Source organism: Pipistrellus kuhlii, unplaced genomic scaffold, assembly GCF_014108245.1.
Source record: "Pipistrellus kuhlii isolate mPipKuh1 unplaced genomic scaffold, mPipKuh1.p scaffold_m20_p_26, whole genome shotgun sequence".
In the NCBI taxonomy this organism is placed as follows: Eukaryota; Metazoa; Chordata; class Mammalia; order Chiroptera; family Vespertilionidae; genus Pipistrellus; species Pipistrellus kuhlii.
This window is the reverse complement of record NW_023425525.1, coordinates 2,250,983-2,272,650: the sequence shown is the minus strand read 5'-3', so window position 1 is coordinate 2,272,650 and position 21,668 is coordinate 2,250,983. Positions and strand designations below refer to the sequence as shown.

Genomic DNA, 21,668 nt, shown 5'->3' with positions numbered 1-21,668 from the left:
CGGGGCCGATGGGCACAGTTAGTGACGGCCATGCTGCTTCCTCCGCCTCGAGGTGCAGGCACTGCCTCCCTCCCCGAGCCCCGCGTCCGCCCTGGGGCCCGCCGGTAACAGGACCAGTGCAGCTTTAGCACGAACACAGCATGTAATTAGCATGGAAGTTACTAAGTCTTTCCTGCCTGGCTGGCCTGGCTCAGGGGTTGAGCATCGATTCCTGAACGGAGCACCTGCCCCAGGTGCGGGCTCCATCCCCAGTGCGGGATGTGCAGGAGGCAGCCGATGGATGATTCTCCAGCATCGCTGATGTTTCTATCTGTCCCCCTCTCCCTTCCTCGCTGACATCAATAAAAAGGTTGTTTTTTTTTAAGTCTTTCCTGCCAAAACTGGTTTGGTTCAGTGGATATAGAGCATCGGCCTGCGGACTGAAGGGTCCCAGGTTCGATTCCGGTCAAGGGCATGTACCTTGGTTGCGGGCACATCCCCAGTAGGGGGTGTGCAGGAGGCAGCTGATCGATGTTTCTCTCTCATCGATGTTTCTGGCTCTCTATCCCTCTCTTTTACTCTCTGTAAAAATCAATAAAATTTTTTAAAAAGGTAAATATAAAAATAAATAATAAATAAACAACAATAAAAAGTCTTTCCTGCTGTTAGGAGGACTCTGGGGCTTTACGCGTGGAGATAGCATGTAACTAAGGTGTTGGTTGTTAAAAGTCTTCAGGAAGCTGGCAATGGCAATGCCCCCAGGAGGAGGGGCGTTCGTGAGCGGGTGAAGGGGCGGTGGCACCAGGAGGAGGGGGCGCCGTGAGCGAATGGAGGGGCGGGCCCTCACCTTGCCCCGGTCGAAGTTCTGGATGATGGCCAGGTGCAGGTGCTCCTTGCGCTGCCACTCGGTCTGCATGGGGTAGCTCAGGAACTCGCGCAGCGGCCGGTCCGACCACTCCAGCAGCTCGTCATACAGCAGGAGGGTGTAGGCGGCCTCTGCAAGGCAGCGGGAGCTCGGTCCGGCCGGGCGGGCAGACGAGTCCGCAGCTCGGTCCGGACGGGCGGGCAGACGGGCCCGCAGCCGCCCCTTGAGGGGCCCGTTCGGGACAAAGGGGGGACACACTATTTTCTGAATTTCATGATGCTCCAGAAAAGTGCCCAGGATGTAAGTATACATACAACGGCAGGTTAGTGAATGCTGACTTTCTCGAAGATGGAATCATCAGAGATTTGCATGTTATTGTTTGGTTCCCTATATTCATTCATTCATTCATTCATTCATATCCATGCTAGAGGCCCGGTGCATGAAATTCGTGCATGGGGGCGTGTGTGTGTGTGTGTGTGTGTGTGTGTGTGTGTGTTTCCCTCAGACCAGCCTGCACCTTCTCCAATCTGGGACCCCTCGAGAGATGTCTGCCAGTTTAAATGGGCAGTCAGACATCACTCTCACAATCCAGGACTGCTGGCTCCCAACTGATTACCTGCTTGATTGCCCCTACCTGCCCTCTCCTGCTGGCCTGATCATCTACAACTGCCCTTCCCTGCTGGTCATCTTGTGGTGACCATCTTGAGTCCACATAGGGGCAGCCATCTTTGACCACCTGGGTGTGGCCATCTTGTGTGTTGGAGTGATGGTCAATTTGCTTATTACCTCTTATTTTCTAGGATTCTCTCTCCCTCTCTCTCTCTCTCTCTCTCTCTCTCTCTCTTCCTTCCTCCCTCCCTCTTTTCTTCCCCCCTTTCTTTGTCTATAATGCCCGTATGCTACTGTTATAAAAATGTTGAAAGCCTGGCCAGCATGGGAGCCTGGCCAGCATGGCTCAGCGGTTGAGCATTGACCCTTGAACCAGGAGGTCATAGTTCAATTCCCAGTCAGGGCATATGCCAGGGTTGTGGGCTCCATCCCCAGTCAGGAGCGTGCAAGAAGTTGCAGATCAACAATTCTCTCTCTCTCTCTCTTCCTCTCCAAAATCAAGATCCAGGGGAGACGCAGCTGTGTCTGGGAGGAAGTTAACTGGCGAGTCCCTGGAGGGGGGACTAGGAGCATCTTCCAAAGGCATGCTTAGGAAACAATTAATGACAGCTCAACTCTTCCCGAGGACCTAGGCTGAAAGGTCAGGAGGCAGGAGGACAGAGCGCAGAGAGGAGCTGAGGGCAGAGAAAAAACAGAAAGAAAAAAAAGGAGGGCAAAGAAGGGATCAGAACCCCCACAAGAGTTGGATGAGGTGTGTGTAGTATGAGAATTTGATTCAGGACAATGATTCAGGACAATGTCTGGTACACAGGCTTGTAAAGGCAGCTGTGGAACAGTTTCACTTGTGAGACATACACACCTTGGAGACATGGGCAGCACAGCAGAGCAGGAGGACGATTCTGAGCGTATCAGCTATATGTAGATTTTTTTGTTTGCTTGGGTTTTTTTTTAAATATTTTTTTATTAATTTCAGAAAGGGAGAGACAAAGATAGAAACATCAATGATGAGAGGGACTCATTGATCAGCTGCCTCCTGCATGCCCCCTACTAGGGGTTCAGCCCGAAACCCTGGCCTGTGCCCTGACCTTGAACTGTGACCTCCTAGTTCATAGGTCAATGCCTGACCATCAAGCCACAACAGCTGGGCAGCAAGTAGTAGATGTTTTATTGGAATATATTGTCTTTATTTTTCTGTATCTTTAGAAGATGATTGAAGAGGAAGAATGATCATCTCTAAAAAGTTCTAATAGATAATCTTTTCAAAAGTGTTTATAATTTTGAACAAATTGGAGCATGGGCCATCTCAACTCCGTCATTTTGAGACACGTGGTGTGAGGATGCCAATGGGACAGAAGAAGTAAGAGCACAGGAGGGAAGAGAAGATGAGTTAGGAGCAAAGACCCAGTCTTAAAGGCGGCCACAGGTTACACCAATTCAGCAGAACAGAGTTCTCACATCTCACACTCTCCAGGAACTCACAGGAACGAAGACAGAAGAGAAATGAATAAATGTTAGAGGGGAAAGACTGTTATAGGGAAAAGGACTTATTTCTTATGACTTTGGGGAACATAAAAACTGCAAACAAATTAAAAAGCGTTTTTCCATCTCCAAAATATACCTAGCTAGATTTAGACTTTGTTGAGAGAACCAGAATAGACCTGCTCTATATCTGCAGAACTGTCCTCCGCTGCTTCCCTCGCTTCTTTTTTTATGGACCTGAAGTGAAACAAGATTACCAGGTTTTCCCCCCACAGATGTAGAAACTAGGTTGAGCATTTTTTCAAAATCTGGCTACCAGCTACTTTAAAATGACCATTTAAACTCTCAGGCGACACGTTCAGCAAAGGAACCGAAATTCTCAGCACCTCTGTGGGCCATTACGGTCTGTAGACGGAATACATATGGTGGCTGCCACTTAAAGCGGGAAGACAAAGGGGCCTCTATGGCTGTGAATGTTCCACATTTAACTTGAGGTGATAAAACACTAACGCTGAGTAGACCAGGAAAAGTTAGGGAAGCATTTTGTAACCCCCAAAACAACATTGGGGAAAAAAATGCCAAGGAATACAGTTAAAAAGCCAGCATACAAATGAAAATGAAATACCAAAACATGCATACATAAATCCAATTTAAAATAAATTTCCATTATTAAAAAACAGGTGGTGCTTTATCTGACACGGAGGCTGGGACACAGAGAACAAAAGACAGTCAATTCCATAAGAAATAAATGTCAGTGTTAAAGCAGCAGTACTGGAGCCCTGATTCTAAAAAGGAGAGGACTTACCGTGTCTCAAACGCCCATGTCCACCACACGCCCCAGCCGGAGCCACTCCTGTGTCCACCGCACGCCCCAGCCGGAGCCATGCCCGTGTCCACCACACGCCCCAGCTGGAGCCACTCCTGTGTCCACCGCACGCCCCAGCCGGAGCCACTCCTGTGTCCACCGCACGCCCCAGCCGGAGCCACGCCCGTGTCCACCGCACGCCCCAGCCGGAGCCACACCCGTGTCCACCGCACGCCCCAGCGGAGCCCGGGGAGAATTACCTGTGAAGTTCTGGGCCTTGAGGTGCAGGTCGTAGAGCTTGTGGATGTAGCGGATATACATCTCCTCCTTGTTCAGCTCCGTCTTATAGAAGTTCTGGGGGAAAAATTGCAAGTGTGGAGAGTTGCTCAAATACCTGCCTTTTGATCTGCTGACGTGTTGTGAAATGGAACCAAAGGACGGATTGTTCGTGTAAGTGCCTCTAACAATACGTTCCCGGAGGCCCAGGGCCTGCATCATTCACACCAGCTGGGCCCAGCAGGACCGAGCGGCCGGATGCTGTCCCCACTGAGGGGCACATCCTTAGTGGCTCTGTCGTTTTTTGTTAGTTCTGCTGCCCATGGACAGTCAGCCTACTAAACTAAGATAGTGAAACAGGTAACAGGTTAACCTGTTTATTAAAGTTAACTAGTGATAGTCAAAGGCGTTTCAAGTTTCAAACAGTTGCTTACTCTAAGGAAAAGCAAGACACGTCGGTAAGGCTGAGTCCAAACAGCGCAAACGCCCCTTTTCCTCCTGCAGATCGTGTGAAGGTGGGAAAGAAGGCTCTTCGCTGTTCAGGAGTTCTGAGAGGCTCACTGGTGCTTGAGTTTAAGTGTTTCCAGTTGACGTAAAGAACGTAAATGGACTGATAACAAGGTATTTTGTTTCAAGTTATTATTATGGAGACAAGCTTATGGAAAATATTTTATTTATATAAAAAAGTATCTTGTCTTCCTCAATCTCCCTGACACATTTTAATGTTATCAGAAACTCAACTTGAAGGTAACCTGGGCCCATGCTCTTGGCATTGTAAGGTACATCACCATCCTGGCTGGGTGCTCAGTGGTTAGAGCATTGTCCTTGGACTGAAGGCTCATGGGTTCGATTCCAGTCAAGGGCATGTATCTCTGTTGCAGGCTCCATCCCTGGCCGGTCAGGGCACATGCAAGAGGCAACCCATCGATGTCTCTCTCTCACATCGATGTTTCTGTCTCTCTACCCTCCCTTCCACTTTCTCTAAAAATCAATGGGGAAAAATATCCGCCCGTGAGAATGAACCAAAAATGGATGAATGAATGAACATTATCAGCTTCCACCTCTAGTCCTTCACCACCTGAGCAAGGGCACTTCCTGCCTGAACGCGGCAGACAGAGCACAGAACGCCCCATCGGGCAGCAGCGCGGCTCTGAGACTCCAGCGCCCGCTCTCCAGAGAGGCCCTGGGGCGTGACACTGCGGCTACACACCCGGACGCCTGTCCCTGTGGCTCCCGGTTTCGGTTGATGCCACTTGGGATGAGGTAAAAGGAAAAAGTGTGGTGATGGGGATACAGCTGATGACCTGAAGAAGTGACAGGTTTTTCCAAGGGGAAAAGGCCACAGATTCTCCACTTTTCTGGAGCTGGAGAGGGCTTTGGCAACGGGCTGGACTAGCGAACGTGGCTCGTAATACTGAACCTGAAGCCTGAGGACCGTCTGCTCAGGCCCGCTCTGAACACCACCTCCCCGGAGTCCGTTCTTCTCTGGGGGGGCTCTGCTATCCTTGAGCCACGGACAGGTAACGGAATAAAATTGTTTCCAATTTATATCATGATCCTCTCCCTTTTCTTCTCCTGTAGATCTTGGTATTCTTTTTAAAAATATATATATATTTTTTTATTTTAGAGGGGAGAGGGAGAGGAAGATAGCACCCTCAATGATGAGAGAGGACCAATGATCGGCTGCCTCCTGCACGCCCCACACTGGGGATGGAGCCCACAACCCAAGCACAGGGAATCCAACTGTGACCTCCTGGACTCAACACTCAACCGTGGAGCTATGCCGGTCTGGCAGTCTTGGCATTCTTTAAACAAATAAGTAAATAACGCCATTCACAGCTCCCATTATAACTCAAATCATTTTAATTAGCAAGCGGAGTTGTAGCATCAACACACGTCTGCCATCCCCACGGCAGGGTTTTGTGTGATTAAAGGATGATTTCTCTAATAGGCACCTGGTAAGAAGCGGCTTTCCTGGAGAACAAAAATAAGATTCACTCTGGGAATGAATAGTTCTTTGAAAAAAACAAAATGATCTCTCCCATCAGCAGAGGAGAATATTCGCATATGTCTGGGGAAACTGGTGACACAAAGAGCAAAATAATAATTACATTTCCCAGCATGAGTCATGACAGGGATTAGGCACTTGTACTGACGAACCCTCCGTTTAGCTGGCAGCGTGGAGGAAGCCAGAGCTCCCCTGAGGAATCTGGAGCTCATCTTCCCCGAGTGGAGGGAAGTGAGCGGATGAACAGACCATATTGCCGCTAGAAAAACATCTAGAAGGTTCCAGATGGAGTATGAGCTAGGACGATTCACTTCCACGTCATAGGTTTTGCTCCTTTAATAAGAAGTATTCTTGCCCGGCCTGTGTGGCACAGTGGTTGAGCATCAACCTATGGCCCAGGGGGTCACGGTTCAACTCTGGGTCAGGGCACATGCCTGGGTTGTGGGCTCAATCTCCAGTAGGGGGTGTGCAGGAGGCAGCCGATCAATGATTCTTTCTCATCATTGATGTTTCTTCCTCTCTCTCCCCTTCTCCCTTCCTCTCTGAGATCAATAAAAAAAAAATAAAAAAAAATGTCCTGTTGGGAGGGTAAACTATATGATCATCCTACTTATAACCCAAGCCTTAACCATGGTGGCATCGTACATTTTATTAGCAAAGAAGCTAGAAAGTGAAAATTGGAGTGTTTACCGGGAGAGTCATTTGGTCACAGAAAAAGAGATCACTAATATTTATTACGGACGGAAATAAACTGTCTAAACAGAAGCACAAAGCCCTATGGGGACCCTCCTGTTTCTAGAGAGCGACAAAGGATGACAGAGCCCGCTGAGCCACAGGGGGCAGATGGCTCCCACTGGGACCTTCGGGCTCTGCCTCCAGGCCCCTGGCACCGTGGGTGCGTCTGCAATGCTGGGAGCGGGCAGTTTCCTGGGATTTAGTCCAACCGGAAGCTCGCCAGGCCTCTTTTATTTCTTCTTTTAGTGATTTCAGAGAGGAAGGGGGAGGGAAAGATGGAGGGAGGGAAGGAAAGAGGGAGGTAGAAACATCAATGATGAGAGAGAATCATAGATTGGCTGCCTTCTGCATGCCCCACACTGGAAATGGAGCCAGTGCCCTGACCAGGAATCGAACTGTGGCCTCCTGGTTCACGGATGGATGCTCAACCTCTGAGCCACACTGGTGGGACTGCTAGGTCTCTTAGATACACTTCTAAACTCTTCTAAGAAACATCGGATAAAAACACACCGTGACTGAAACCAAACAAAACCCAGTATTTCCGTAGAACAACCAGCGCGGGCTCTGAGGAGGAGGGGGCGGGCTCTGAGGAGGAGGGGGCGGGCCACTCACCAGAAGGCTCACGGTGCAGCCGATCTTCTTGCCATCCACCTCTCCCACTTTCATGCAGTCCCTGGAGAGAGCAGCGGTCAGAGCCCAGGCCTCCTGCCCAGAGCACACACCCCGACCTCGCAGGGAAAGGAGAGGCAGAAGGCTCGGGCGCTGCAGGAACTGCCCCGGGCGGCTGCCCCAGGCTGCAGGACCTCGGGGGGGGGGGGGGGGGGGGGGACAGCCTCCCGGGCCTCCCGGTGGGCCTGCTCCCTCCCCGGGGGCGGGTCCTCGGGGCGGGTGAAGGTGTGGGACTGTACACCTCTCCTGTGGGCGGGAAGGGGCCGTCACCTGGCCTTCCACCATTAGGATGAAGGCTCATTCTTGAATTAAAACAAAAACACCATGCATGTAAGCGGAGCAAACTGCTTGACCAGTTTAGATCATTTAAAAATGAAAGAGAAAACGCTGTCTGTGAGAGCAGCGAGGCTGACTAGTTCTCCAGCACCCCGTCTCCACCCTGAAATGGGTGGATCTGCTCACTGGCTCTAACGGGCGAGTCTAGATCAAAACGAAACCAAAGCCCCTTCCCTAACGGGCCTCTGAGGACCCTCTCCGTCCACGGAGAGTGGGAGAGAACTGCCGACCCAAACAAAACAGAAAGAAAGAGGGCCGGCCCGCGGAAAAGTCTGAGCCAGCAGCTCACAGCCATGGCCTCCCTCAGGTTCAGGGCTGCGGATCAGATCTTGGGGAGGTGGGATGGGGGGGGGGGGGGGCGTTGAGTCCCTAACCAGGGCGTGGCACCCCACTCACCTGTAATCCAGCAGCCTCTCCATCAGCCGCGTCACCGTGGCGATCAGCGAGACCCCGCTCTCCCTCCATGTTTCCCGCTCGATTTTCTTCAGCAGGCTGCAAGAGAGAGGACCCCGGGCATGTTCAGCGCTTATGCTTACCGGTCACCATGACGACCGTTTCACTTCCATCAGCACCCCCGACGCCCTAGCAACCACAGCCACATCTCACAGGGAGCACCGCTTGCAAACAGCGTCTTACCTAGGGTAGGGACCAAAGAGCGGAATTCTGATCCCGGAAGCATTGACAAAGCAAATGGATGTTTAGATTACGCGCGTCGTGGAATACACACACCCACGCACACACACAGTCACAGTGTCACCCAGGCAAGCCGGGCGCCGCTCCCACCCGCTCTCCCCGCGTCTCTCTCTCCGGTGCGGGCTCGCACCTCCCGCGGCACAGCACAGCGTGGCCGGCAGACAGCACCGAGTGCCCTTCGGGGCCGCCCCGCTGTGCTCCGGCCACCGGCTCCTACCTCTCCGCGGAGCGCATCCCCCGGAGCCGTGCTGCCGCGGCGCCGGGAAACCCTCGCACAGCCGGAGCGGCGGGCGGCGTTCCTCCCTCTCCGAGCTGTGCCCACTCAGTGCGCACTGCACCGCCTGGTGCGGGCAGCCCACAGCTTCCCACACTGCGTCACCGGCCGCAGGGGCTTTCCGTGGGCAGGTGGCAGGCCCCAGGCCACTGCCTCCTGCCTCCCACCCTGACCTCAGGCTCCTTGGGGCAGAGAGAGGCCAGGCCACGGAAACACAACACAGGAATCACAGCAACGAGCACCCGGTTTACCCTCGGTCCCCGCGAGGGGGAAGCGGCACCGGCCGAGCCTGCAGGGCCGAGCCTGCCCCCGTGGTGACGCCAGACCCTGAGCGGGACCTGTGACGCCTCCCCCTGCCCCTCTGGGCGGAACGATCGTCGTTTCTGTCTAAAACCCCACGTCTCTTTCATCCTGGCTTCAGAAATAACCTAGAAAACACTGCTTACAAGTACCACCTGAGCCTGCTGACTAGTGTGCTTCGTGGAAAAAAGCAGCAGCAAAGAAAAAAGCTATTTTGGGGGTGTCTGTGGCTACGGTCTCTCCCTTCTCCCCGCTTCCAGCGACTGGCCTCCCAGTGCCCGGCCCCTGTCTTGTCTCCTCATCTGTTGCTACACCTCCCTGATCATTTGGTTTCAGGTTTATCCTGAGCTGTTTCCTGGATTGTGACTGGGGGGGGGGGGGGGGCATATGAAAGTATGAAGCTTGCCCTAGCTGGCCCCTCAGGGAACGGTCCCCTAGAAAACTAACATGTGTTTTCTTTACCCGGCTGGCATGCTCAGTGGTTGAGTGTCAATCTATGAACCAGGAGGTCACGGTTCGATTCCCGGTCAGGGCACAGGCCTGGGTTGTGGACTTGATCCCCAGGGTGGGGTATAGGAGGTAGCCAATCCGTGATTCCCTCCCGTCTCTCTATCTCACCCTCTCTCTTCCTCTCTGAAGTCAATAGAACATTTTTTTAAAATATATTTTATTGATTTTGTACAGAGAGGAAGGGAGAGAGAGAGTTAGAAACATCGATGAGAGAGAGTCATCGATCAGCTGCCTCTTGCACACCCCCTACTGGGGAAATGCCGGCAACCAAGGTACATGCCCTTGACAGGAATCGAACCCGGGACCCTTCAGTCCCCAAGCCGACGCTCTATCCATTGAGCCAAACCGGTTTCGGCTCAATAGAACATTTTTAAGTGCTTTCTTTTAAACACAAACACAGCCTCTGAAGCGCACTATTGCAGACTTCCATGCCAAAGCGGAGCTGAGCGGAGTGCTGACAGGGCGTGGCCTGCCCACGCCTGCGGGTGTGGCAGCAGCCTCTCCTGAGCGGCCCCCACCTCACCCCCAGGGGCCTGAGACAAAGGGCTCAGGTAAGGGAGCTAAAAATACGGCTCCTCTCCCTTCCCACAGCCCCCGCAGCAGCCTCAGAGCCGCACCGCCTCCGGCGAGCAGAGGCAGACTCCGCGCAGCACGCCTCCTCCACGGCCCAGCACCCAAGGGTGGGGGCTGAGTCTAGAACCCAACTCCTGGGCTTTGGCAGCCAGGCTGGCTCTTGGTGCCCAGGTTCCCCCTCCGACCTTACCTGACTCGAGACTCAGGGGAGGAGGAGGCGCCTTTTTAAAAAAAATATTTCTATTGATTTCGAAGAGGACGGGGAGAGGGAGAGAGGGAGGGGTCCATGCGCCACCACGTGGCCGAGCACAAGGAGGCATCTCGCCTGGTCCGCAGTCATGCCCGTGCCCCGTGCCCCGTGCTGAGGACAGAGACTCGTCTGAGGACAGCACCAGGGGACCTCTTCCTCCAGCAGACAGGCAGGGGACTCCACGGCCTGCGGGAGTCTCCGTGCTCAGCGCCTGGACCTCTGAAGGACCGTGGGGAGAGGATCTGGCCCTCATCTCCCGCGCTGTGTCACACAGGGCAGCGCTGAGGGCGCCCCTTGTACCTAAAACACCCGGGCCTGCGCCTGGTCTTCACCCCGGAAGTGTGTGTAAGAGCTGATCCTGCCTGCAGACTACCATTCAGTGTGTGATCGCCAAGAAAGATCTCTTACTGCCTCACTCGGATCAGAGTGTGATGAACCAGTGACTGTGGGAAAAGCTGGGATGGGAGTTACGTCTTCTGGAAAACTCCCGAGGCCCCCCAAGGCGGGGAGCACCCTGTGTGTTTCCACATCGGCCCAGCCCCAGGCAAGTCCTGAGCGAGAAAGTGCTCAATCCGGTGCCATGACGCCTCAGGGCAGCCAGGGGGGCAGTACGTGCTTCTGATGCCCTGTTCTGACCCATCCCCTGGAGTCTCTGACCCTCATTGTCAGCATTGTTAAGAGTAATAAATCTCGATTCTTACTTATTTCAGGAAGATGCAGTATAGGTAAATAAAGGTGCTGTTGGAATTAGAGAAAGATGACTCAAAAACAATTGGGTGAGGTTGGAATTGTGTCCTGAACTCAACAACCATTGGGTGAAGTTGGGAGTGGGTCCCACCCGTCACCAAACTTTGGATGATCTTGGAAGTAAGTCAAGCCCCTCAACTCCCATTGGATGAGGTTAGAAGAGGGACCCATGCCTCAACAAACATTGGATGAGGTTGAAAGTAGATCCCACCCCTCACAAACCATTGGACCATCAACTACCATTGGGTGAGGTTGGGAGTGAGTCCTGCCCCTCAAAAAACATTGGGTGAGGTTCAAATTGGGTCCCATCCCTCAACAACCACTGGGTGAGCTTGGAAGTAGGTCTCGCCCTTCAACTATCATTGGGTGAGGTTTGAAGTAGGACCCGACCCTCAACAACCATTGGGTGAGGTTGGAAGTAGGTCCACTAGGAAGGGCACAAATTAATTACAGAAATACAGATCTCTCTGAGCAACCCCCACCTTTAGGCCCAGCTCTTTTGACTGGTCCCGCCTCCTCCTCACTGCTCATGCCCAATCTACCCTCAATGACACGGGCAACTGTGTCGTCCAAAAACACTCCCAACCCCTCCCCCAGCCTTCCTCTCCTTCCCAAAAGGCACTATGTGTCTCTCTCCCAATACTTAGACTGTGGGATGGAAATCACAGCAGGTGTACAGTGAAGACCTGGCAGACACCCCAGGATCCTGGTGACCAAGGCCAACATCAATAGGGATCCACGGATAAATCGTGTTGGTACCACGTGCCCTGACTCTGTGCCATGAGCATGCTCCACACATGTGGTGCTCTTCCCTAAACCCCAGTCTGTGATGAGGAAAACATCAGAGAATCCAAGAGGCATCCTTCAATACACAGGACCAGCGCGGTGCAGCCAGACCCGGCCCAGGGTGGCCCTGAGAGGGGGCGGCTGAAAAGCTGGGAAAAGACAGACAAGACAATGAAAGCTGGGGCTCGGTGGGGTGCTGCTTCCTGAGAGACAGCACCCAAGCCCACAGGCCGACTCTTTATTTTGTAGCAGATGCCACGAGGCAAAGTGAGGGCTTGGTGAAGGTGTTCACAGCATTCCCAAGGATTTCGATCCTACTCCATTACATGCACCTGAACAGACCTGGGTTACCTGCAGCCTATATCACTCAGGCAAGTGGGACCACTTGTTCAGACCATGGGTTCAAGCTAAAAAAAAACAAAACAAAACAAAACAAAAAACCCTCTAGCTGTTGGATATAATTGTGCTGGGAGGCTCTGCCCTCCAAGCTGGGACATGCACACGGCCAAGAGAAGACTGGGTCCTCTCATTAGTCCCGGTCTTGAACCTGTCCCAAAGCTGTAGTCCCTCTCCACACAGCACCCTCCAAGCCCATCAAGGTCATTAGAAACAAGGGCGACTGGGAGACAATGCACAGATGGGGCTAAAAGCAGTGCGGGGTTCTGGGTAGATCCTCCCACAGAAAAAAGGCTATCAGTGAAAGACCAGGGAAACACAAGTGTACAGTCCGGTTCAAGCAGGGCACCAGAGTCAGGGCACGTGGCATTCACGTGTTAGCTGTGTCGGTGCCGGGGTTATGGAAGCTGGGAACAACAGGAGACCTGTGCTCAAGAACCTTGTACTCACTATGCAATTGTGGGGTAATTCCAGAATTATTCCAAAATAAAAAAATTTTACTTTTAAAAATGTAATTAACAGCTCTGGCCAATTATGTTCAGGGTAAAAGCATCAGTCCAAGGACTGATTTGTGTGTTCAACCCCTCAACAACCATTGGGTGAGGGTGGAATTGGGTCCAGACCTCAACAACCATTGGATGTTGTTGTAAATGGATTCTGCCCCTCAACAACCATCAGGCGAGGTTGTCTGTGGGTCCCACCCTTCAACAACCATTGGGTGAAATTGGAAGTTGGTCACGACCATCAACTATCATTGGGTGAGGTTAGAAGTGGGACCGCCCCTCAACAACCATTGGGTGAGGTTCAAAATGGGTCATACCTCTTCGCAACCATTAAGTGAGGTTGAAAGTTAGTCCCGCCCCTCAACAATCATTGGTTGTGGTTGGCTGTGGGTTCAGCCTATCCACAACCATTGGGTGAGGTTGGAAGCTGGTCACGCCCCTCAGCAACCATTGGATGATGTTGGAAGTGGGACCCACACCTCAACAACCATTGGGTCAGGTTCAAAGTAAGTTCCTCCCCTCAACAACTATTGGGTGAGATAGGAAGCGGGTCACGCCCCTCAACAACCATTGGGTGAGGTTGGAAGTAGGTCCACAAGGCAGGGCGCCGATTAATTACAGAAATACAGACCTCTCTGAACAACCCTCTCCTTTAGGCCCAGCCCATTTGACTGGTCCCGCCTCCTCCTAACTGCTCATGCCCAATCTACCCTAGAGGACTCACTTCCTGTTTCTCTTATGGAACACGTGGCCTGAGCAGTTAGCGATTAGAATAAGACGACATGTTCAATCAATGTAATCAAACCCATTATCCAGATCAGACCAGGACCCCGAGCTTCTCCCGCTACCCCCACCAGGCACACCCGTGTTGCCCGCACTGTCTGCGGCTCTCGGCTGCCTGAGGTGACACGTGACCCCGGGCAGGACCAGCTGCAGGTGAACCGTTACTCACATACTGTTGAAGAGCTCCCGGTAGGTTTCGTCCCCTTTGCCTTCCGACATCAGGCTGTCCAACTTGTCGATGAGCTTGGCTTCCACCTGCAACACACCCAACAGTGCTCTCTCCGCTCCCCCGGGCAAGGGGCGCTTCCAGGCAGATGGAAGCAAAGTTACGTCCCCAAGAGAAAAAGCAGCGGTCCAATCGGCTTGTGCGGAAGTGACAAGATGGGTTGGGTTAAGAGTAGACAGAGTCCTAAGAAGCTCATGTAGATGGAGCATCGGGCCTTAAGCTCCCCGCGGGGCTGCTCCAGCTGCTGCCCAAACCCCTCCCTGTCCACTCCAACCCAAACACTGCAGCCCAGCTCCAACATGGAGCCCTTTTCTAGGAGCTAAAAAACACTGGCAGGCCCATTTCTTCTCTCTCTCCCTCCCTCTCTCTCTCTCTCTCTCTCTCTCTCTCTCAAATCACTGTACATATATAGAAGCGTTCATTTAAATCTCTGTGTTTTCTATCTATTTTCTTTCTCCAAGCAGAATGAGGTTGCAGGAATCTTTGCTGAAAGCGAGAAGCTGGCCCGTCCACAGACAGATGGCAGATCCTACGGAAATGCTCCCCGTCAGTACTCAGGAGGGAGAGAGAGGACGTATTTCCTGAAAACTGTGGTCCAAACCTCCCTGTGCTCCAGCATGGAAGCCCTGCAGGGCCTGCCTGCCCCCCGGGAGGCGGGGCTGGGCGCCCGGCCGGCAGGAGACAGAGGTTGAAGCACCTGGCTGCCGAGGCGAAAACAGCTGGGCTGGACGATGCGGTCTGACTGGGTGCAGGCCTAAGCCCTATGGACGGTCCCTTTCAATCACAATGAATCGGGATAAAGGAAAGGGCATCAGGGGGTCCCCCAACATGGTTTTTAAATAGCATCTCATCCACCTATTGGCTTTCTTGAAAGTAAGTGTGGACACTGATACGCTGAGAGCCCATGCTTTTGGGGACAGGGCGGTTCCAGAGGCTCTCAGCTCGCCGGTGGAACTGACGGCGGTTTTTGTCGGGTTTGAGAAAGGCCTGAAGCGAGGACAAGTCCTCCCCACCGGTGAGGGCGCACAGGCGAGGACAGCTGAGTGTGTCCACGTGAGGACAGTGACTGTGTGAACGGGAAGGAGGCCCAGGATCTGCAGCTCAAGGGCAGAAGCAGCTGGTCTCTTATGCAATCTGGTTTTGGAATACGACCCCGAGTCTCTGCAAAACGAGACCAGGCCTCTGAGAGCCTGCGTCTCTTCTGAATAGCCTTTGCAGGAATTTCCACCGCTTTCCCCTTTACATGAATTCTTTGAGCAAAGAGTGGCAAGGACACTGTGCGTCCGATGCTCAGAGCTAAGCCGTTCCCCACATACGCCACGCAGACTGCTGGGAGCGCAGTGGCTTTCAGATTCATTAACCTTCAGATTCGCCCACGCTGTGCCCAGCTGAGAGCAAAGGAAGTCCCTGCCCGTCCTCAAACACAGACCTGGCAGGTCACAGACTGTTTCAGCTGAAGGGTAGGAAGTGTTTTTTCAGGGCTTTCTGGGCGCTAGAGGGGACGTGGCCCCTGGCTGGGAGGGGCCGGCCAGGGGGAACCTATCTGCCGATGGCCAGTTGGGTGTTCACTTCCCAGCTCCCAGCAGTGAGGGAGGTCTCCCCCACGCCGGGCACTGCCTACCTGCTTGAAGTTGCCGCTCCGCCGCTGCTCCCAGTCCATCATGTCGTGGAAGATGGGGATCATGACGTTCCGCAGGTCGGGCTGGGGAATCAGGGTCACCTCCAGGAAGGGCCCGATCAGCGCCGGGATGAAGTGAAGCTTGTGCTCCCCTAAAGCAACGGAATGTTGGCATCTCGGTGTATTCAGAAAATTAACGCTGTAACATTTGTTTAGAACGACTGCAAGTACAGTCATCTCAGTGATAACTGCCTCCCCAAGCAAGGAACTATTTCCCTAAGCACATACGCAAACAGCACGTTTCAATGTGTTGATTAATATTTCTCCATTTTTATTAAAAACGAGAGAATTCGTTTTTTCAGTTAAAGAAGGCATAAGGTACAATGAAAAGCTATAGAAGTCATCAGGAATTGGTGATATTGACTACTGAACACTCACACACATTGGAATTTTTATGCTGCCGTTAAAAACCAGGTGGAAGGACGACACCGGTGAAGTTATTCCATGGAATTAACAGAAAAAGTAAGGCACATTACTGCACGTCCAGGTATGTCTTTCATTTAAAAAAAAAAAATGTGACAGAAGAGAACACTGTATCCCCAAAGGTTATCCGCGGTGTGGAGGAGGTGGGGGCACCTCCAGAAGACAGCACAATTTCCCACGGGAGGGAGAGGGAGAGAAAGACAGGGCCATGAAGAGAGAACCACGGACCGGCTGCCTCCTGCACGCCCCCTACTGGGGATTGAGCCTGAAACCAGCGTGTGTGCCCTGACCAGGAATGAACTGTGACCTTCTGGTTCCATAGATCAACGCCCAACCCCTGAGGCACTCTGGCCGGGCTATCAATGACGTTTTAGGACCATCAGGGAATTGTTCATATGAGCCGGATGTTAGGCTAATTTACCGAATTATCGAACGTTCCACTTTATTCTTCCCAAAGAAGCCATTTAATCTAAAACCCAGAGGGTTACAAATATCTGTTCGGAAGACAGCGCACAGGAGAAACTCTGATGACACATGCGATGACATCATAGGAAGCCTGAAGGTGCCGCTGAACTGAGCAAGGGGTTCCTGCGCCTGCGTGCACGGGTCTCCTGGTGTGGACCCAGGCTGCCGTGGAAGTAACCGTGCACAGCGATGCTCCGATTGACCCGGAGGGCCAGCGGCCATGTTTTGACCTTCTGGTACCCACACTACCCTGCCCCAGCTGGCCTTCTCACCGGAGCGGGGCGTGGACCAGAGCCTAAACAGCCCTGAGAGCACTGAGCACGGAGCTCCATGACCCATCCGACGGGGCTTCCCCCAATGGCTCTGCATGTCTGAGAACTGTATGTGTCCGAGTCAAAAGTCACTCTGTGACATGAATGAAAGCCAAAGACGATGCTTCTATTTTCATGAACAGCAAACACACCCTGCCTGCGCCACGCTGGGCTCCGAGGAGCGCCAGAGCAGACATCCCTGCAGGTCATCGCACGTTCGGTTCAGACAGGTTCGTCCCTTTAACCACAGGAGGAGCCACGCAGTGGTAGTGAGTGGACACGGTCCACGTGCGTAGTTTACATAAATGAGTAACAGACCAAGTTAAATAGGAAATATTGAAGGAGATTTTGGAACTATTTTCCAAGTATTCTTTTCTATGTCACCAAACCTGTGCCATCATCATTTGCCAGAATACCGCGCTCTGTCTGCTGTGATTGGCTAACAAAATTAGGTCTAATGGTTTCCTACCAACTGCAGATGCCTTCACATCCTCTGATTATACTCTTCATGGTATAGGTCAATGGCTTCAAATTTTTTTTTAAAGAGTAGTGATGCCCAAGTCAATTTCCATGAAGTTTCATCTACATTGGGAGTCCTAGAGATTTCGAGGTGTTATAGTTGCAAATTCCAAAAGGTTCTTCACACACTGCTAAAATTGTATGTATGACTGGAGTGAGCTGGGTTATAAAATTTATCACTCCACAATAAGGAAACTCACGAAGATGAGGTGACTTTTTTCAAACAGACACCGATTTAAAGAATTAGTTGTAACCCAACGTGTCATTACTTTGTACAGATACCTTCACTGGTTTAGACACTTGCTTTCAAACCCTGCCCTTGGTAAATGGACGGAGAACAGTACGGGCTGAGCTGTGAAAAGCCGGTGGCTTCTCTTCCCATCACTCACCCAGGTTCTGCCACATGCTGAAGATCTCGCAGCCCATCGTCACCCGCATGTCGCCGTACCTGAGACAGAGCAAAAAGCAGGCCTGACACAGCGCCTCCGGAACAGAGGCAGACTGTGTCTGTAGGATACTATCTCTCCGTCTGGGTTAAAAGTCAGCCTGTGTTTAAGGAAAGATTTCAACGTGCATGTCTTGATGCCTCTAATTCAAATCTTCATGTCAATCTTTAATAAAACAGATATGCCCCAGAATGTTCACTTGGGTAGTAATTTTGAATCCTGAAAGATTGAGGACCAATAAAAAGGTTACAATAAGTTCAAAATATTGAAATTCCCAGAAAAGCCTGCTGCATGTCGTCCTGGCCATCACCTCTCCTTTGTAATTTCCGGCGCAAACATCTAATCTATGAATCGTTGGAGCTCCCTTTGGAAGGCGCCGCACTTGGTATGCTTCATGCTCCCGTCTGATTACACACCGGTACTTACTTTTCTAATACCTTTTTCTTTTTGGAAGGCGTGAACATCTCCAACTGCAGACACAGCTGGTTTATAAAAATGACCGCGAGGTAAAAGTAGGAATCCCAGATCTGAAACAAGAGTGAGAAATGTATGTACTATGTTGTCAGAAATATTCACAGGGGAAGTGAGATGATACGTAGATTTGCTTCTGAAGCGGTAAGTGGAGAGGGTATGGCTGATATCCAATGGCCCTGCGTTGATAACAGTAGAAGTTGGTTATGGGTACACGAGAGTTCCTTATGCTGCTCTCCCTACTTTTACACATGCTTTAACTGGTCTACACTAAAGAAGCAAACTAAATAGATACTCTCTTTTACTATATTGCTTCCATGTGGTGCCACAGGTGTCAGGCTCTCTCGGGTATATTTAAATGGAATATGTTTCATTTCTCTTAAAATTGTGCATCTCTAAGGAGGCAGAGCTATGAGATGAATCACTTTATTCCTGTGTGAATTCCTTTTTGGAACTCCTTTCAATGTAGAATTCAAAAGAATGCACACACTTCTTTGGAAATGCTGATTGCTTTAAATTCAGACAGTATATAAAAATTCCCTGCCCAGACAAATCTTTTGATTCCAAGTTTACTTATCCCCAAAACAGCATCAGAGAGTGATCAGAATAAAACTGCTGACAAAAAACTTAACCAAAAAGATATAAGGTATAATGAAAAAAAAAAAAAACTTCACTACCTATACCAAGTATTTCCTTGTAAAATTAAAAAGGAAATAGGAGAAATATTAAAAAGGATTAATATCTTTCATATGTAAAGAGTTCTCACAATTAAAAAGTATGATAGAACCCCGGCAAAATAACGAACCAAGGTCCAGAATGACAATTCACAAAATATGAATTTTAGTCAATAACTGGTCAATAACAAGTAACTATTAAAAATGCAAATTAGAGCAAAAAAAAAGATTTTTACTCCTTATCAAATTGTCACAAAAAAAAGTCCTAATGTTGGTACAGATATAGATAATCAAATGAGTGGTACAACCTTGAACTCAGCAATTTCACTTATAAACATTTATTCAAAGAAATAATTGGGGACATATGCCAAGCTTTATTTTGTAAGAATGTACATAGAAATAATTTATAGGAACATAATATTAGAAACAACCAAAGTATTAAAAAGCGAGGAGAGCTTTGATTATGAAATGTTGATAGGTTAATTATTATAAAGTCTGATATAATTTTAAGGTCTGATATAAAGAAATATGCAATCATTAAAATTCCATTGGTCTTATTATATTTGTGGTTTTTTAAAAAAATATTTTCTAGTTAATCAATAAGGATGTTTTATTAAATATTTAATGTGAAAAACGTTATTTAAAAAATAAAGATGCCCCAAAACATAGACATCATGAAGGAGAGGCAGCACATTCCACCCACCGCTTCACCATTTCCTGTTTGCCCCTGAAAAAGTAGGACAAGACCTCTTACTACAGACCCAGGCACTTTACAGACACGTTAGTAAAGTTCTGCCTTAGAAAACCTTAATCTTTTTTTCCCTTCTCATTCATTAATTTATTCTAAAAAAAGGAAAACAAAAAAGTAAAGGAAGTAATGTGATTACTTTGTGTTTTCTTCATATAAACTCTATCTTAAGATATGTCTTAAAAACATGTTCTAAGTCTCCTTAATCATGTATGAGTGTCACAAAGAGAAGACAAGAATTAAAAATTACGGTAACAAGCCCAGCCAACGTGGCTCAGTGGTTGAGCATCGACTTCTGAACCAGGGGGTCACAGTTCGATTCCTGGTCAGGACACAGGCCTGGGTTGCAGTCGGGGGCAGGCAGGAGACAGCTAATCAATGATTCTCTCTAATCATTGATCATTGATTTTTTTTCTCTCTCCCTCTCTCTTCCTCTCTGAAGTCAATAAAAAATACATTTTTAAAAATTCTGGTAATGACACAGTACTGTTTCCTCTTAGGCACTGGGATTCCACCTGGTGGGCAAGCACCGTTGGAGCCATGACTTGCTCACACATACAATGAAAACTCTCCTACTGTTATTCACAATTAAAACACAGATGGCCCGAGGTGAGTTTGAGGTAGCCAGAACAAATTTACTTTCCGATGGTTAGGAGAAAACAAATGCATGAGGCCATGTCTCTGAGTACCAGGTGAATACTTACCTTGTAGTCAAAGTTTTCGTTTAAGAAGTTCTTACGAAGTGCATCTGACAGGTAGAGAACGGTTGTGATGATCACGCTAGGGATCAAAGTAACACAGAGAAAGTTAGAAACGCCACCCCAATGCAGAAGAATGCTGTACAGCTAGCGGGAAAAGGAAAAGGAAAAAAGAAAGAACGAGGGGCTTTGCATGTGAGACTGTGGGACAATGGGCCAGGATTTTGGAGGAAAGAGCCACGTGCAGAAGGATGCCCACAGTCTGCCTCCTGCGAGGCTGGGATCTAGGGACCCTGATGCAGGGAGGACGGTGGAAGTAACTAACAGGTGGTTTCCCCAGGCGGGGCAGGGGGTGAATAAGGTGGGGGAGGGGAGGAATTCTCAGGGCATCATCTATCTGTTCTGTTGTTTGATTTTTTAAAAATATATTTTTATTCATTTCAGAGGGAGGGAGAGAGGGACAGAAACATCAATGAGAATCACTGATCAGCTGCCTCCTATTTGGTAAAGTCCACCCGTTTAAAACAAGTAGTAGTGACTTTTCTAAAAGCAGTGAGAGAAGGTAATTCAAAAGCAGAGGAAAAGGACCCCAGGACTTGGCAGCTTGGAGCTTGAGATCAAACTAAAAATGTCATGTTGTCCTCCGCTCTAACCCTGGATGATGACCTTCATGTATCCTTAATATCAAGGCTGTACTAGCCTGGCCGGGGTGCTCAGTGGTGAGCACTGACCTATGAACCAGGAGGTCACTGGTTTGATTCCTGATAGGAGCACGTATCTAGGTTATGGGCTTAACCCCCAGTGTGGGGCGTGCAGGAGGCAGCTGATCAGTGATTCTCACCATTGATGTTTCTCTCTCTCCCTCTGTCTGCCTCTCTCTCCCTAAAAAGACTATAAAAAAAAAGTCTCACTTGTTAGCCACCAGGCGCATCACAGTCCAGTCCTTGGGGAACATCTCGGGCCGTATCAATATTCGGAACACGGTGAAGATCTGCAGCAGGAAGTCCTTGGGTGGGGAGGAAACAGACCATCTTACTGCAGTATTGGTTATCGCAATGCACCTGCACGTACACACACACACACACACACACACACACACACACAGACCCATGCTTCGCAGCTAGCAGAGTGGAAACACACTCCTCTCTTATGTAAAAAAAAACTTCAAATACAATGGCCCGTCCAGGAATGCTGCTCAGAGCTGTCATGCCAGAGGGCAGTGCCATTTCTGGAGATGTTTTCCCACGGGCCATCTGGAAACACTGCTGTCAGACGTGGAGCCATCTGCTCCTCACACCTCGTCAGGGTGGGCCCGGGGGCCACAGCACGGCCCCGCTGACACCCCGTGGAGTGAAGGAGCGTAGCTGGCCTGGCTCCAAAAGACAGGGGTGCAGTCTCGCTTCGATTTCGATTCACCAACTGAACCTTAAAGA

At 50.3% G+C, this 21,668-nt stretch overlaps 1 protein-coding gene across 1 annotated transcript in view; it reads right to left on the bottom strand.

Annotated features, from left to right (window-relative positions):
• The window catches only part of DOCK4 (dedicator of cytokinesis 4), a 170,230-nt gene that overhangs the window by 25,072 nt on the left and 123,490 nt on the right, over positions 1 to 21,668 (bottom strand). The window contains 11 exon segments of the mRNA XM_036453753.2: positions 827 to 975; positions 3,998 to 4,091; positions 7,369 to 7,429; positions 8,158 to 8,253; positions 8,398 to 8,424; positions 13,746 to 13,831; positions 15,424 to 15,572; positions 17,588 to 17,646; positions 18,071 to 18,171; positions 20,242 to 20,317; positions 21,147 to 21,241. Of these exon segments, the coding sequence (XP_036309646.1) occupies positions 827 to 975; positions 3,998 to 4,091; positions 7,369 to 7,429; positions 8,158 to 8,253; positions 8,398 to 8,424; positions 13,746 to 13,831; positions 15,424 to 15,572; positions 17,588 to 17,646; positions 18,071 to 18,171; positions 20,242 to 20,317; positions 21,147 to 21,241 (993 nt within the window).